At 48.1% G+C, this 16,052-nt stretch overlaps 1 protein-coding gene across 3 annotated transcripts in view; it reads right to left on the minus strand.

Annotated features, from left to right (window-relative positions):
- The window catches only part of LOC116947090 (uncharacterized), a 30,308-nt gene that overhangs the window by 8,955 nt on the left and 5,301 nt on the right, over window positions 1-16,052 (minus strand). For 2 of the 3 annotated variants that reach the window (XM_032962508.2, XM_076070408.1), the window contains exons 2-6: window positions 13,507-13,633; window positions 11,525-11,662; window positions 7,509-9,132; window positions 3,055-3,236; window positions 1,689-1,759 (exon numbers count right to left, since the gene is read on the minus strand). In XM_032962508.2, the coding sequence (XP_032818399.2) occupies window positions 1,689-1,759; window positions 3,055-3,236; window positions 7,509-8,996 (1,741 nt within the window). In that variant the 5' untranslated portion in view covers window positions 8,997-9,132; window positions 11,525-11,662; window positions 13,507-13,633. Of the gene's footprint in view, window positions 1-1,688; window positions 1,760-3,054; window positions 3,237-7,508; window positions 9,133-9,791; window positions 9,862-11,524; window positions 11,663-13,506; window positions 13,634-16,052 lie in introns of all 3 variants that reach the window. The other variant, XM_076070409.1, reaches the window with a different exon arrangement.

A 16,052-nucleotide genomic window follows, 5' to 3' on the forward strand; every position in this document is an offset into this window, starting at 1 on the left:
GCATAGGGCTATTATAAAGGAAGGTGCCGCTATGTTTCACATACACAGCCTGCAGTTGTTTCACAATAGGGGGGGATGTTCCTGCTGTGTATATTCTTTAGCTAGTAGTTTTATGCCAACATTCTTAGCGAGATTGCCTACTTCCACACCTGAGGATGCCCGCAGTAAGTAAAGTAGTCCCTCAGTTAACAGTGACATATGTTAACGGTTTTTGCGGTTAACATTTCGCCTCCCATAGGATTCCATGGTTTCAACAAACGTAAACATGTTGACTCATGGTATATTTACGTTATGCACGCGGGGCGCCAATTTCGGCCAATCCGAGCGCACGTAAGTGGGGCTGAGCCATGCCCTCAGCCAATCAGCGACACACATGTATGAGCAGTTCAGACCTCGACTTAGCTTTGTTTACATTATAACGTTTTCTGTTTTGGTAGTGGAAAAGCTCTCTTGCAGACTCGGTGATTTTTAATTATTTTTCAACTTAGAAGTGAATTCGATTCAACAGTTATTTCAGTTCATAGTAGTTTTCGTGGAACAGTTTCGAGACATTAACCAAGGGACTATTGTAGTGCATGGCAAAAGCCCAGGAGAATAAATGCTTTAACACGCAGCCTGACCCACGTGAATATTTCGCCTGTTTGTAATTGCTGAGGATCCACAAGAGAGTAGTGCTGCCTCTTCTTGACCTTGCAGGCTGCAGATAATAAGAGTTCTCTGTCCCTGGAATCTTGCTAGGGCGATGGTAATGGTGACAACGACGACGACGATGGGAGACATGTCTGAACGTGCCAGCGAGGAGGCTCTATCGCTCAGCCACATCGCGGCAGGGTGGTGGCGGCGCAGTGGTAATACTCGTCACTCGCAGCCAGAAGGGGCCTCGGATCGATTCCCAACTCGGGCGCCTTTCTGTGCGGAGTTCGTCTCCTGTTCTCCGTGGGCTTCCTCTGGGTTCTCCGGTTTCCTCCCATAGCAAAAAAAAACACCACAAAATGAAACTGTTGCCAGAACATGCTCCCTGGGCAGAAGCTCCCTTCTTCACTATGCTGTCTGGATACTAAACTGCCTCCCTGAACACATTGTCGGCGAAATCACCGATTCTGGTCTTCAGGCCTTCAAATGCTGAGCACGCACATGGACATCTCCTAACTTCACCACACACCTTGTAGGGACTGAGTCTTTGAGCTGCAGTGAACCAATGATTATGCCGATGAGATGTACTCATGCACGATATGGCTCTTGTTTACAATTGCACCCAATAAAAAAAACGTTGTGCCTGGATTGTGGAACTAATGCCAAAGGCTGTCCGGGACCTTTCAAGTCCCACCTAAAATCATTTTCCTTTCAGAAGGCGTTTCTTATTTTAACTTGGTCACTTCTTACCCATTCCCATCCTTGTCACCGATGTAAATCGCCTTGAGATATCATGATGGAAGGTGCTCTATAAGTTGCAATGATCATTAATATTAACCAGTATTGGCCAAACATCCCAATGCTGAAAAATTACTCAATTGGGATTACACGCAGCGACATCGCCTTCGACAGTGAAAACATAGCAAGACCCTCCTGACAAAAGACAGTTGACATTTGACGAGACTTTGCCGAGTGAACAAGCAGCGATGACGGTAAGAGAGAAAAATCCCGGTAAGCAGAGCGAAAGAGGTAATGGCAGAGGGAGGGGAACACACCAGCGATGGGACTGCTGAACAGGCCGAGCGCGTGCTCGTCGTCCACCCACTTCACGTCGAAGCCCCTCGACCTGCGGCACACACGGCGCACACAACACATGGCACAAGTGGCACACACGAGACATGGCATGCACACACGGCACACGGCACATGGCACACACGGTACACATGACACACACGGCACGCATGGCACGCACGGCACACGGGAACCACCGCTGCAGCAACCTGCCGTGAAAGCGGCCCCAGGCCGACGCGCAGCTCGGTCACGCCTAGCCCTGTCGTGAACTCGCGACATGCGTGAACACGTCCACGTACACCCCGGGGCAAAGCTCACGAGCGTACTCTGTGCCACGTGCGTAAACGTACGCACATGTATGTGTGTGTATGTACGTTGAACTTCTTTAGCACCGTAAGTAGCCACCCGTGCTAATCGGAGGTGCAGGAGAAGGACAACTAAACACAAAAAGCAGTTTTAAGAAATGAGTTTTCTATCTATATGATTTAAAAGTGCATAGCTTCCAGTGGCTTACTAATATCGCAAGGATATTAGGAAGCCACTGGGCTAGCCAAAAGCGGCTGTGAGGATGACCGGAGTTCGTGTGGTAATGGTTTAAAAAAAAAACTGACAGCCATTAAGGGAGGAGTGCTCCCGATATATCTGAGTGAAGCTGTGCCATTGTCAATAAGAAGTGGCCTGGTCCTTGTGGTGAATTTATTGATCAAGGAAAGTGACCACCATGACCGTGGCTCTCGCAGCACAGCGGTTGTGCGTTCGCAACTCCTCGCAGAGGTTCACCTTTCAAATCCAGCAGGACACCCCGGTTATTAATTGCAATGTATTATTACACACTAAGTGCCATCTACTTCACAGTGGACATTAAATATCCCCCTGATGTAATTCAAATGAAGTAATAGGCCATTGTGTGATGTCATCATAAACTATATTTTTTATTTTACTACGTAAAGCCCAATGGCCTATATTGCTATTTTTCAGAGGCGAGCTGGCCACAAGTGGCTTATCATATGGACATTTATAGCCCAAAATACTCTAAACACGTGTTTATAAATGTGTAGGGAAAAATCAGCACGACCACAGGGAGAACAGACAAACTCCAAATATGCAGGCGTCGGGGTCGGGATTTAACCTACAACTTCCTGTATACCAGGTGAGGTTGTTAACATCTCACCACCGTGGGTGTAAAGCGCCCTGAGATTATAAATCTAAGCATTCTCTGTAGGCTTTCGACTCCGAATGTTCAAGTTCAAATAAATTTCCTCTTAACCGGGTGAGACCGGGTGAGACCAGGAGTATGCTACTGGACTATGCACCGGACTATGTACCGGACTATGTTACTGGACTATGTACTGGAAGGCGGAAAACGCCGAGATGAGGTCCTCGGTGCGGAAGCCACTTGGGAAGCCGTAGATCTCCAGGACGTGGCCAAAGTCGCCATCATCCCAGCCGGGCTCTGCTGGCCGGTAGCCATAGTAGTCGAACTGCGGCTCCTGAAGCGTCGTCACCGTCTCCTGCTTCAGGTTGCCTGCGAGCTGATCAACAGGAAGAGACCCAACATTGATCAGTGAACTACCAACGGTTGACATCATCGAGCAGATAATTCGCCACCTAAACCATGCGACCTAGCCATTGTGTAGCGCTGTTGCGCGAGGCTCGCCGAGTACATATGTAGTGAGTCCAACTGAGATGCAGACGTTGTCTTGGGAGCAACACTATTTATTACATCAACTCAACTCAACATAACGTAACCTACACTCGGGTGTTGAACGCCCATCTAACCACGCTACGGCAGAACTAGACACGGTCCCACTATCCCGGTACGGACCACGAGCTGGGTCCCGGACCGCGTGGCTAGAGGCTTCTTCAACCCGACGTGGATCTTCACCAACAACCCAAAGAACCCCGAGCCCCTCACAGGGCCCCCGTTATATTGGCCTGGGGCTGGCTCCGCCCCTCGCCCCACCCACCTTCTAGATCTCTCGAGCTCTTTCCCGAAGGTTCCCGAGAGCTCTTTTATACCACGTGACCGCCCAGCGGCCCCCATCCACCGGTGGCCCCCCTCCAATATCATCCGGTCACGTGTCGGCAGGTCAATCAGCATATAGTGCTCCAACGTAACCCTGGCTGGCTGACACTCCCTCTCGCTCCCTCACCGGGAGCCCGCACCGCACACTGTACGTGGTGCCTCTGCGCTAACCAGCGCTCACCCAAGCCCCGCTAGGGCTGGTACTACGCCCAGTAACCAGGCTGCACATAATGACAACATATTATCCGCCGTGGTCTCGCAAGCTCGGCACCACACGGTGACATTCACAGTCACTACACATGATGGAAACAACTGGACGTGCAACGTGGCTAAGCAGGGCAATACGCCTCCTCTTCCACATGTCCGTTCCTCGATGTTACACATCCCATCAGCCGCTCGGCTTTCTGGGAGTGCGTATTTTATCAACGTTGGTTGTGAACACAATAAAAACTCTGGACCGATTATGAATTTCGGTATATGATCAACAATGAAGCTTGCTTGAACCAATGCCGGAGAACTGCCAGACTTTTATCGGTAAGTACCCTTTCTGTTAGGGTGTCATGGTAAAAATATGTTAACTACCTCGTCCGGTTTTTCCCTCCACATTTAGAAACAACGTCGCGTGTTTAGAGTATTTGGCTGCAATATACTTCAACATGATAAGCCACTTCATTGAGCTATCATTTATAGCCAGGTCATTTCTGAAAAAGAGCTACACAGCATAGTGGGTAAGGTTGCTTTGACGATAGAAAGCGATCTTATTTGGTGGTGAAAATACACGAGGAGATTATGTGTTCATACTATAAGAAATTACAAGTTTTTTTTACCCTTTCTGGCAATGAAAGAGGTGTTAAGATGTTCAAACACCAAATAGATACCTTTTTCAAGGAATCAAGTCTGCATTAACCACATGTACTTGTGGTAAAACATACAAACAAACATATTCAGATAATATAACAATTAGAAACCGACCAAAATTCGGTTTCGGTTTCGGCGCCGAAAGTTGGCAAATGGCCTCTTTCGGCATAGTTTTGGTTTCGGCCGAAAGTAAAACATTTTATTTCGGTTTACTTTCAGTTTCGGCCGAAAGAAAATGTTTAACCTTCGGTTTCGGACGAAAGTAAATTTGTAACTTTCGGTCTGGTTTCGTTTTTGGCCGAAAACCAGTAATTCAGTTTCGGTCGGCCTTTAAACTATGAGCGCGCGCGTGCGACTTCGGGCAGCAGCGGCGGCGGCGGTAGTTGATGGCAGACGCTCCTCACTCTCTCCGGTGATCGCAAGCAGTGCACACACGCACACTCAAGCAAGGATGGGGGTGAAAGGGGTGTGGTGGTGGTGGGGATAAGACAGACGATGGAGAAGAATAAGAAAAAAATAACTTCCCCCCAAAACCACCAAACTAGCCGAGCAGCAGCAAGCAGCACACACGTAGCCAGCACTAGCAGCAGCAGTAGTCCACCAGGAGCACTTTTGTTGGAGCGGCTCAGAGGCTGGGCTCTCACAGGCAGTTCAAAGCACGTACCACACACACACACGCGGGCGCACGCACAGCACACTGAGCAGATTATAGTGACGTGCTGATGCCAACAGTGTGCAAACGCGCGCGCACACTCACTCACTCATCCGCCCACCAGCAACACACACACCAACCCACCCACCCCTCCAATGATTCAATTCAACCCTCCCACCACCCCATCCCACCCCACCTCCTCCTCCTCCACATGGGTTCCACACAGCAGGAGAGGGCTTAGGTGTGCGTGCGTGCGAGTCTGTGACGCGTCTAGAGGCCGACCGAAATTCGGTTTCGGTGCCGAAAGTTGGCAAATGGCCTCTTTCGGCATAATTTGTCTTGGGCGAAGCCAAAAAGTTAACTTTTGGCATACTTTCGGTTTCGGCCGAAAGTACATTTTTAACTTTCGGTTTCGGACGAAAGTAATTTTTTTACTTTTAGTCTGGTTTCGTTTTCGGCCGAAACCAGACATTGTTTCGGTCGGCCTCGAAAACAATAGGTTTTACGAATTGTGATACTGGCAAGAAAGGTCCCATAATGCTCTGATAATGTATGCATTGTCTTTGAAACTGATTGGCCTACACCAGATAAAGCCTTTCGTATGGCCTAGTCTCAGCTGTGTCAGACCAGACAACGGTAAAAGGTAAACATTACAAAGACAATGCACGTATCAGAGCATGTATAGCTTTGGTTGAGCAGCTATATCATAGGGCCTTTTTTGCCAGTGTAAAAGTATGAAAAAAAGGAATTTTATTGTCAGAAAGGGTAAAACTTATTCTTCATTTTCATCCTTTGATACTGACAAAAAGGTCCCATAGACATGTGTATGTACTCAGTTTAACACGTAAGCTTTCGCGACCAATATTATTCATAATAAAGGTTTTTGGGTTAGATCGCGTTTATTTATAAATGTGTCGTAACCCTCCACCACCCGACACGGCCAATCAGCAAAAAAAGTGTCACGTTGACAAAAGACAAATAATTCACTACTTTAGCCCACCGGTGTGTTGAAGAGTGAATACACATTTACAGTTTGAGTACGACGTTTCGCTGGTAAATACATCCAGCATCATCGGGCAATTCGCCAGAATGGTAAAGCCCTCGCTTGCTCCCGGTTTTATATAGAGCAGCAGCAGGGTGACGTCATCACTTAACTCATATCAGGTGCAGTGATTAGAGGCGGAGGGGGTATTGCAATTATATAATCGATTAGTAATCAGTCATTGGTTATGATTAGTAATGAGTTGTAGATTAGTAATTCTTTAATCAAAATGTAATGTGTATTATTTAATAATACGCTTCCAGGCCGCACTAAGCCTGTAGCTGTCAGAGCGATTAAAGTTATTCTTGTTCCTCTCAATTTCAATGGTGTATATGGTGTATATCGGATTAATTGTTTATGTGGCAGCTGCTACATTGGGCAGACGGGACGTAACATCAGTGTAAGACTAAAAGAACATCAGAGAAATATTAAATTATCTCAAACACAACTGTCGGCAGTGGCAGAACATGCTTGTCAACAAGGACACTCAATTGATTTTGACAATGTTGCAGTGGTGTGTAAAACTAATTATTACTGGCAAAGACTAATTAGGGAATCCATTGAAATTGAGAGGAACAAGAATAACTTTAATCGCTCTGACAGCTACAGGCTTAGTGCGGCCTGGAAGCGTATTATTAAATAATACACATTACATTTTGATTAAAGAATTACTAATCTACAACTCATTACTAATCATAACCAATGACTGACTACTAATCGATTATATAATTGCAATACCCCCCCCTCCGCCTCTAATCACTGCACCTGATATGAGTTAAGTGATGACGTCACCCTGCTGCTGCTCTATATAAAACCGGGAGCAAGCGAGGGCTTTACCATTCTGGCGAATTGCCCGATGATGCTGGATGTATTTACCAGCGAAACGTCGTACTCAAACTGTAAATGTGGATTCACTCTTCAACACACCGGTGGGCTAAAGTAGTGAATTATTTGTCTTTTGTCAACGTGACACTTTTTTTGCTGATTGGCCGTGTCGGGTGGTGGAGGGTTACGACACATTTATAAATAAACGCGATCTAACCCAAAAACCTTTATTATGAATGTGTATGTACTGTAAACTAAGCCGCAAAAACCCACTGCGTGGTACGGCAGTGGTTGTTCCTGCACCGAAGAGCGCGGTGCAACACGCGGCGTGTGACGTGCGTCTCGCTGCACATACGGCGAGCGTTCACACGTGCGGCGAGCGTTCACGCATGCGTCATCACCTCCTGCATCAGTTGCCCATCCAGGCACTCTCCGCTGTCATCGAACATGGCGTCCCAGCTGTCCTCCTGCTGCTCCTCACCTCCATCCCCGCCACTCGCAGCTCCCCCCGCAGCTACCCCCGCATCTCCCCCCGCATCTCCCCCCGCATCTCCTCCCGCATCTCCCCCCGCATCTCCTCCCGCATCTCCTCCCGCATCTCCTCCCGCATCTCCTCCCGCATCTCCTCCCGCATCTCCCCCCACATCTCCCCCCGCATCTCCTTCCGCATCTCCTCCCGCATCTCCTCCCGCATCTCTTCTCATATCTCCTCCCGCATCTCCTCCCGCATCTCTCCCCGCATCTCCTCCCATATTTCCTCCCACATCTCCCCCCGCATCTCCTCCCATATTTCCTCCCACATATCCTCCCGCTTCTCTTCCCACATCTACTCCCACCACTGCCGGTAAAGCGGCACCACACGTGACCACCGGGGCAGCCACCTCCGACAAGCAATGAGCATCGCCGACTCCCACCACACAGCGGGACCGTAACTCTTCTGCAAGGGACAGTGGTGTGGCAGGTACAGGACCCTTTGCTGGAGTTTTACTCCGTAAATCATCATCATCCCAGTTGTCTTTGGTAGTGATGGGTGGGCTGTTTGGATTATCATCTGCCTCCGCTGCTAAAAGCTGCTTCTCACAGCCATGCACGTTGGCAGACCACGAGCACTGGGAGTCGGCCTGCGAGGGCACGGCAGGCGATGCCCTACGGTCGCCGTGTAGCGCAGGGTCCAGGCCGCTGTCTCCTGGCGCGCGGCGAGCGAAGCAAGGGGCCCGCGGTGTGGCTGGGCTCGCGTTGGCGGCACCGCAGGCGACTCGTGCCTCGACAGCACTCCGGCGGCCGCTGTGGGAGCGCGCGGTGTCTGCGTCGTCGGCCTCACGGACGTCCGTATCCCCTGGCAAGCGTTTGAACCCGACGGAGCCGGGCGGCGCCTCGTCGTTTGACACCCGCAAAACATTTAGGAGCAAGGATGGAGTGGCGTCGTTTGAATTACCATCATCACTGCCCTGCACAGAGCCGTGCTCGTTGGCGCGGCTCGCAAAACCCGTTCCCCCGAGATCGGCGCCCGTTCCCACGGAATCGCTTGGCGTTGGCGCGACTTCGCCGGTGCCCTCCGCGACCGTCGTGCCGCCGCATCGCGCCGCGCTCCTCCTGGCGACATCCCTGCGATCGTGCGTCGACCCCCGCCGACTCGTTTTGGTTTTTGCAGACACCCTCTCCGCTGCGGCGGCGGCCGTGGCAGCCGTGCCGTCCGCATCACCTCCTTGCCGCGCACGCCCCACCACCGCCCCCACTGCCGCGGCCTCCTCCGGCGCATCGCCACCGCCGCCGCCCTCCCCATTCTCGGCGGCACCCTCGTGCCTCCGCCCCCGCGGCACGTACAGCTGGATGTCCGGTCGCTTCTGGCGCCCGCGTGCCGGGTTGCCCACGCTCCTCCTGCCCTCCATGCCGATGCTACCGCCGCCCGCAACCCTCGCGCCTTCGCCCGCTCCGGCAGCTCGGGTCGACGCGGTCGGAGCTTCTGAACTAAAATATCTGTTGCGGTTTGATGGTTCACCGACTTGCAAGTCTTGTGGAGTGCACCTGAAACCAACCAAAAATCCCGATTTGTACATCATAACTAAGCAGACAACATGCCTCCTTCAAGCATTTATCCCTTCGCGTAAAAAATGTAAACAGTTTTTTTTGCACATCCCATCAGCCCCACTTGTCTCATCAGCAGTCAGGCTTGAACCAATGCTGATGGACCGCCCGATTTTTAAAGGCAAGGCACCCTCTCTGTGAGATATGGGTCCCAGTTCAACGAATGGTACCAAAGGTTTTCATTAATACACGGCCGTTGGGTGATGTAGTAACTGATATACTCGGGTTGGAGCAGTGGTGCAGTGACTGGCGCACTGCACTATGAACCTGGTGACTTGAGTTTGATTCCCGACCATGGCAAACATTAGTGGCGAGTTATCGCTGAACCAGTCATGGAAACCTCCCCTTCACCACCAACCCACACTGACCGCCATGGCGAGGGATGGTCAATCAAACTTTCACAGCCGACGAGGCATAGGGACGCCTCTACACAGCAATCGACTGATACGAGCATGGCAAGGACGTGAGAATACAAGGAAGTGCCACCATGCATGTGTAGCGACATCGCTGCACGTCGCTGTGTGTGGCCAGCCTGGGAAAGGCACGGCATGCAACATATTGCCACCACGGACACCACTGAAGGGGGTTGCAGTACCGACCTTAGCGGGGCTCGGGCAGCACTGTCCGACAGTCAAGGATGGCACCCCGCTTTACGAGCAGTGCCAGCCCCTACAGGATAGGGGGCGAGAGTGCCGGCCTCGGAACGGGGTTGTAGGGAGCCACGGCACTGTGGTTGACCCCAGAGGGCACGTGACCGGAGGTGTCTACCCGGGGAACCCCAAAGGGGGGGCTGGGGGGACCGCGTGTCCAGTGGAGAACCTCCTCGAGAGTTTGAGAAGGGGGTCGTCGCTAGGAGCGGAGCCGAGTCTCCAACACATGGACCCGGACCCGAGTTTGGGTTCGGTCTGCTGTAGCTAACCCAGAGTGTTAGGGTAGCTAAACTGGTGGTCCACCACCATAGTTTATCTGGTAAAGGGGCAGTTACCCCTTTGTGTTAATAGTGTTGGTGTTACGTTGATAAATGTGTTGCCTCCAATAGTAAGCCTGAGTCTCCATCTCTACCCACTATACATGCGCAAGAGGACAAGGGAAGTGATTTTATAAGTATATCGGTGACAACTTCCAATTTCCCTTCTCAGACACAGTGTATGTTGAACTTCTTTCGCACCATACGTAGCCAACCGTGCTAATGGGAGGTTAGCACGCTTGGCTAATGGGAGGTTAGCACGCTTGACTACTCTCTGGGAGAGTTGCAAATGTCATTTTTTTGTTCATCTGAGGAGCGCCAGGGTGGCAGCGCAGTGGTAGAGCTTGTGCCATGCAGCATGGAGCAGCAAAGTTTGATTCCGGACTTGGGTATCTTTGTGTCTGGAGTTTGCGTGTTCTCCCCCTGTTCTGAATCGGTTTCCTTGGGGTTCTCTCATTTCCTCTCACTGTAAAAAAACCACCACATTCGTTGTAACTGATATTATTGGCTGAACATCCCAATACAGGAGTTTCCCACGATACATAATGCACAATACAGCAACTTACCGCGGGGACGATTCCTGAATTTAAACATTACCTGCCAATGACTACATTTGGACTGCGCACAGAAAAGTCGCCCTCGACTGCAAAAATACTTTGACAAGAGCCTCGTGAAAAAAGAGTCTTGAGAATTAGCGAGGCCTTCCGTGATAACAAGCACGGTAAAAGTAGTACCCTCGGTTAATAGTGACATAATCGGTTAACGATTTTTTCGGTTAACGTTTCGCCTCCCATAGGACCCCACGGTTTCGACTAACATTAACATTTCAACTAACAGTAAGTTTGCATTATGCACGTGGGGCGCCAATTTCGGCCAATCCGAGCGCTCGTAAGTGGGGTTGAGCCGTGCCCTGAGCCAATCAGCGACGTCCATTTATGAGCGTTTAGACCTCGACTGGCTTTATTTACATTATAACGTTTTATGTTTTGGCAGTGGAAACAGCTCTCTTGCAGACTCGGTGATTTTTACTTATTTTTCAACTTATAAGTGAATTCGATTAACAGTTATTTCGGTTCACTGCAGTTTCATAGTGAATGCAATGTTTCCATTAATATTTAATGTTCTTATGTTTATTTATTAATATTGAGTGTTTAAATGTTATAAACTATGTTTTTAGGGTAAAAAATGGTCAACTTCCAATCGTCTTGGAACGGATTAATGCTTTTAACACACAATTCCTATATTCGATTGAACAGTTATTTCCGTTAACAGTAGTTTTCGTGGAACAGATTAAAAACGTTAACTGAGGGATTACTGTAATACTAATAGGAGTAGCGCAGAGTAAAGGCTGGGGAGGGACTGTACCGCAGGTCTCTGTGGCAGACGACGGTGCGGCGCTGGCTGCCGAAGCCGATGGAGAAGCTGCTGAGCTGTCTGTGGTGCCCCACGGCCGTGTGGGTGAGGAACCGGCAGCGGCTGCTCAGCGGTGGGAACACCAGCACCCTGCACACCCCCCCCCCCACCACGTAGAGCGCACGACAAGCTTGGGTGACAGTTCATGAATCACATTGGCCTTGATCTATCCTGCACGCTGTCTGACTTGGGTAGCGAGAGTGCCCACGAGATAGGAATAGAGAACTTCCGCGACTGATTCAGAGAAGAGGAAATCGCTCAGTATTGTTCGATCTATCCACTACTGGATGATAGCCTCCCTCCCCAACCCTTCGCAATCTCTCAGTCTTGCAGCTGATTTCATCGCTCCGTCTCCACGGTGGAGTCGTGTTTCCTCCCTTGGCTGCTACTGTCATTAGCCTCGACCCACCGGCCATCGTCGTGTCTAGCGATGTGTCCTCCCCAAGCCAACTCAGCATTCTTAACAGCAAGCATGACGTCTCTGCTCGCATAACATGTTCCCATGTCCCCAAGAGTAAAGTTGCCACTCGAGCCAAACGTAACATAGTTGGCAGCGATGGACATGCCGCACACACCACAACTTCTTCTTTGGTTCTTTCGGTAAAGTCACGTAGAATGAGAATAAAAGAATAAATTGATAAAATAAAATAACACAATAAAATTCTCACGACGTTTCGGCCACAACACAAGCGGCCTTCATCAGGTGAAGGGACGAGACTGTCTGGAGGACAGCGCTGGAGCGACGTCTCGTCCCTTCACCTGATGAAGGCCGCTTGTGTTGTGGCCGAAACGTCGTGAGAATTTTATTGTGTTATTTTATTTTATCAATTTATTCTTTTATTCTCATTCTACGTGACTTTACCGAAAGAACCAAAGAAGATGAATCCTTGCAGTCACGAAAGCTTTAAATCGAAATTTACACAACTTCTCATTAAATCGTTCAGAATGCATTTGATTGACACCAGCAGGATGAGTTTCCTTCCAGACAAGATTTGAACTCATAATCTGCTCTGGATTAAAATTTGCTTTAAAGCTTATTATATTGCTTGTGTTGCAGTCGAAACGTCGTGATCATTTTATTGTTTCCCTTCTGCTCTGGATTGTAAAGCAGAATGCCACTGTTCCACCCATCCGCGGGCCGAGCTGACTCCACAAGCATCGTGGAGCGGCCACTGCCATCGTTATTTCAGGCAAGTGCTGACATGCACCCTGCTCTGCACAGCGTCAACGTGCTGGTCGCACGATGTGCATCCGCAACGCATTTGGAGCATCATGAACAGCGCCACAGACAAGCGGCGCAGGCATTTCCATCTCTCGCAATGTCGCGTGTCGTAAATCACATGAACACAGTTTTTTTCAGAAGCGGCCTGGCCATCACAAATGATGGTTCAATGAAGTGGCTTATGATGTGGACATTTATAGCAGCCAAATACTCTAAATGCATGTTGATTCTAAACGTGGAGGGAAAAAAAAACGGGGGACCCGTAGAAAAATCCACGCGACCACGGGGAGAGACATGCAAACTCCAAATATACACGCATCAGGCAGGGTTGGGATCGAACCCATGACCTGTATAAATCACCACCACTCAACTTATGCTTAGGCGCCATGATTAAAGAGTGAAACCACGTGAGTGTTGGGGACGAACGGACACACTACTTGTTGGCGCATGTAATTATTATCTTAGCGGCGTCAAAATCGTGTATGGCTGAAATATCGTCCCGTGTTCGGGAAAACAGACCTCATCAAGTAAACCGTGCATAGCCGAAACACGCATTGGATAAAACCCTCTACAATTACAACTTTGAGAGACATTTTGGGTTCAGAACTTGTTTGCTCAGCAACTCCGTTAAAATAAATATAAACTGGAGCCCCACATTCCAACTCACCAGCACTGACAACACTGTAGAGATGCATTACTTCTCCGTTCTCACCTGTATTTTTTAAGGGACAGCTGCTGAGTGAACAGCTCAAGGTCTTGGTGAATTTTTTCTAACAATTCTCGATCGTGCTGTCCAACGTAAGCGCCATCAATGTACAATGATGCCAGCGTGAAACCCCCTAGGGTAAGTCGGACAGAACGAAACAAGCACAACACATGTTAGACAGCTTAATTAAAGGTCACCAAATACAGTAGACTCGATTATTCGCGTGTGGTTTATCCATATTGCAAGATTATCCACGCACCAGAGATTTTTACATTAATTAATCAATAACGGATTTTCCCTTAAGTCCAAATTACTAATCTAAAAACAGTCATACATTGCTATTCTTGGAAATATTTATTACAAGTCACGTGCTTAAACCGAACGAATATTTGCTCCGGTTAATCCGAAAACCACGTGATTGCCTCTACAGCACAGGAGTTGCAATATCTTTACAACAGTGGACGGAGTTTGATTTTGATTGCTGTGGCTCTGCTACTGTCCACTTAATGGGCCGAGTCTTCTGAGCGGGACCAGGAAAGTGTTATCATTGAGCACGTGCATCGATCGATCTATCGATATTCATGGTTTTTGGCATCGAGATCCACAGAAAATGAATGTTTTTGGATTATCTGCGGTTTGAATTATCTGCGGCTGTCCTCCCTGTCATTAGCGCGGATAATCGAGTAAGTACATGCATTCATTCACAATAGATTTTTGGGTCAGATCGCGTCAGTAAAATTTGTATCGTAGATCCTCCTCCATGCTACAAATCCAATGGATAAAGTTGTCACGTGAACAAAAGTGGCAAATGTATTACCGCTTCGGCACACGTGTGTGTTGGAGAGTGATCCACAAAAATGTAACAATTGGATATGATATTTCACTGTAAGTTACAACCAGCATCATCAGGCAGTTTAGATTCATGGCAAATGTCTGATTGGGCCCGAAATTCAACTATGAATCCTATTGGTCACGAAAGATTGGATGTTAGCTTTATATATTGCATGCTGCAACATACACTCATGTCAGTCGCATCTACTCAGTTGCACAATGGCCATCCACGAGGGTTCCTCAGCCACAAACTGAAACGTAGAGATCCTTTAGCGATCTCCCCGAGCCTCTTATCGAACCTCTTTCTCACAAGCTGACCAGTGGAATTGTTAGAATCGTTTTTTTTTGCATAACCGGTAAATTAATAAAAACAACGGTATAGGCCGGTGTGCAGTTTGCCGCATGTATAGAAATATTTAGAGCAATGAACATCACGTGTTTGGATTTCTAGCTGAGAAACGAAGGGGTCTGCCGTAATAATAATTCCATCCATCAAGGATCTCAGGCGCTATACAAGACACAGCAGCCGCATACACTCAGGATGAAGATAATTATATTATAAATACATTTTAAGACTTGATTTGAAGCTTTCGTGACAACAGGAATTACTCTTTGGTTCTTTTGGTAAAGTCACGTAGAAATAAAATAAAATAAATAATAGAATACGACGTTTCGATTGCAACACAAGCAATTGTCATCAGTTCTAGATTTGAAGCTTTCGTGACTGCAAGGATTCATACTCTTTGATTTTTTTCGGTAAAGTCACGTAAGTAAAAAATAAAATAAATGAAAACAACTAAATTAAATCACGACGTTTCGGAGGCAACACAAGCTTCCTTCATCAGATATTTTGCTGGGCCTTTTTTACACCTGATGAAGGAAGCTTGTGCTGCCTCCGAAACGTCGTGATTTAATTTAGTTGTTTTAATTTATTTTTAATTTTTTACCTACGTGACTTTACCGAAAAAAACAAAGAGTATAATTGTCATTTAAAGCTTTCATGACTACAGTGATTCATATTCTTGGTTCTTTCGGTAAAGTCATGTTCAACGTGACTTTACCGAAAGAACCAAGAATATAGTATAATTGACATCAGGTGTGAATGCAAGCTCGGAGAGAGACACATATACAGAGAGAGACAAACAGACACGGAGAGAGACACATACACAGAGAGACACACACAGAGAGAGACACACGCAGAGAGAGAGACACACAGAGACAGAGAAACAACGCCTCTGTGATGAGGTATTATATATAGAGAGGGGGGTTTCGGCAGAGAAATGAGCAAGTCAGTGAGAGTGGGAGAGAAATTGGAAGTTTGAGAAAACAAACCTAGTAAACTTAGAAATGTAATGCAATGCAACACAGAGAGTCGGCTAACACAACAGTTAACACTTTACCTGGTTGATTACGTTCTCCCAAAGATTGCTAAATTTGAAGTTAAGTATGAGTTATGTGGAAATCCTCCCCGTAGAGGTGGTTCAAACTTCATTTGAAGCTTCCGTGACTGCAGGAATTACTCTTTGGTTCTTTCGGTAAAGTCACGTAGAAATAAAATAGAATACGACGTTTGATTGCAACACAAGCAACCGTCATCAGGCGTGAATTCAAGCTCGGAGAGAGAGACATATACAGAGAGAGAGTTTGCATTCACTATATGTTTGCTTAAACACGTTAATATTATTAATCCTTGATCGTTTCTGTGTGGATTAAATATCGAC

Source organism: Petromyzon marinus, chromosome 29 (genome assembly GCF_048934315.1).
Source record: "Petromyzon marinus isolate PM22_M1 ecotype Great Lakes invasive population chromosome 29, UKy_Petmar_22M1.pri1.0, whole genome shotgun sequence".
NCBI classification, from domain to species: Eukaryota; Metazoa; Chordata; class Hyperoartia; order Petromyzontiformes; family Petromyzontidae; genus Petromyzon; species Petromyzon marinus.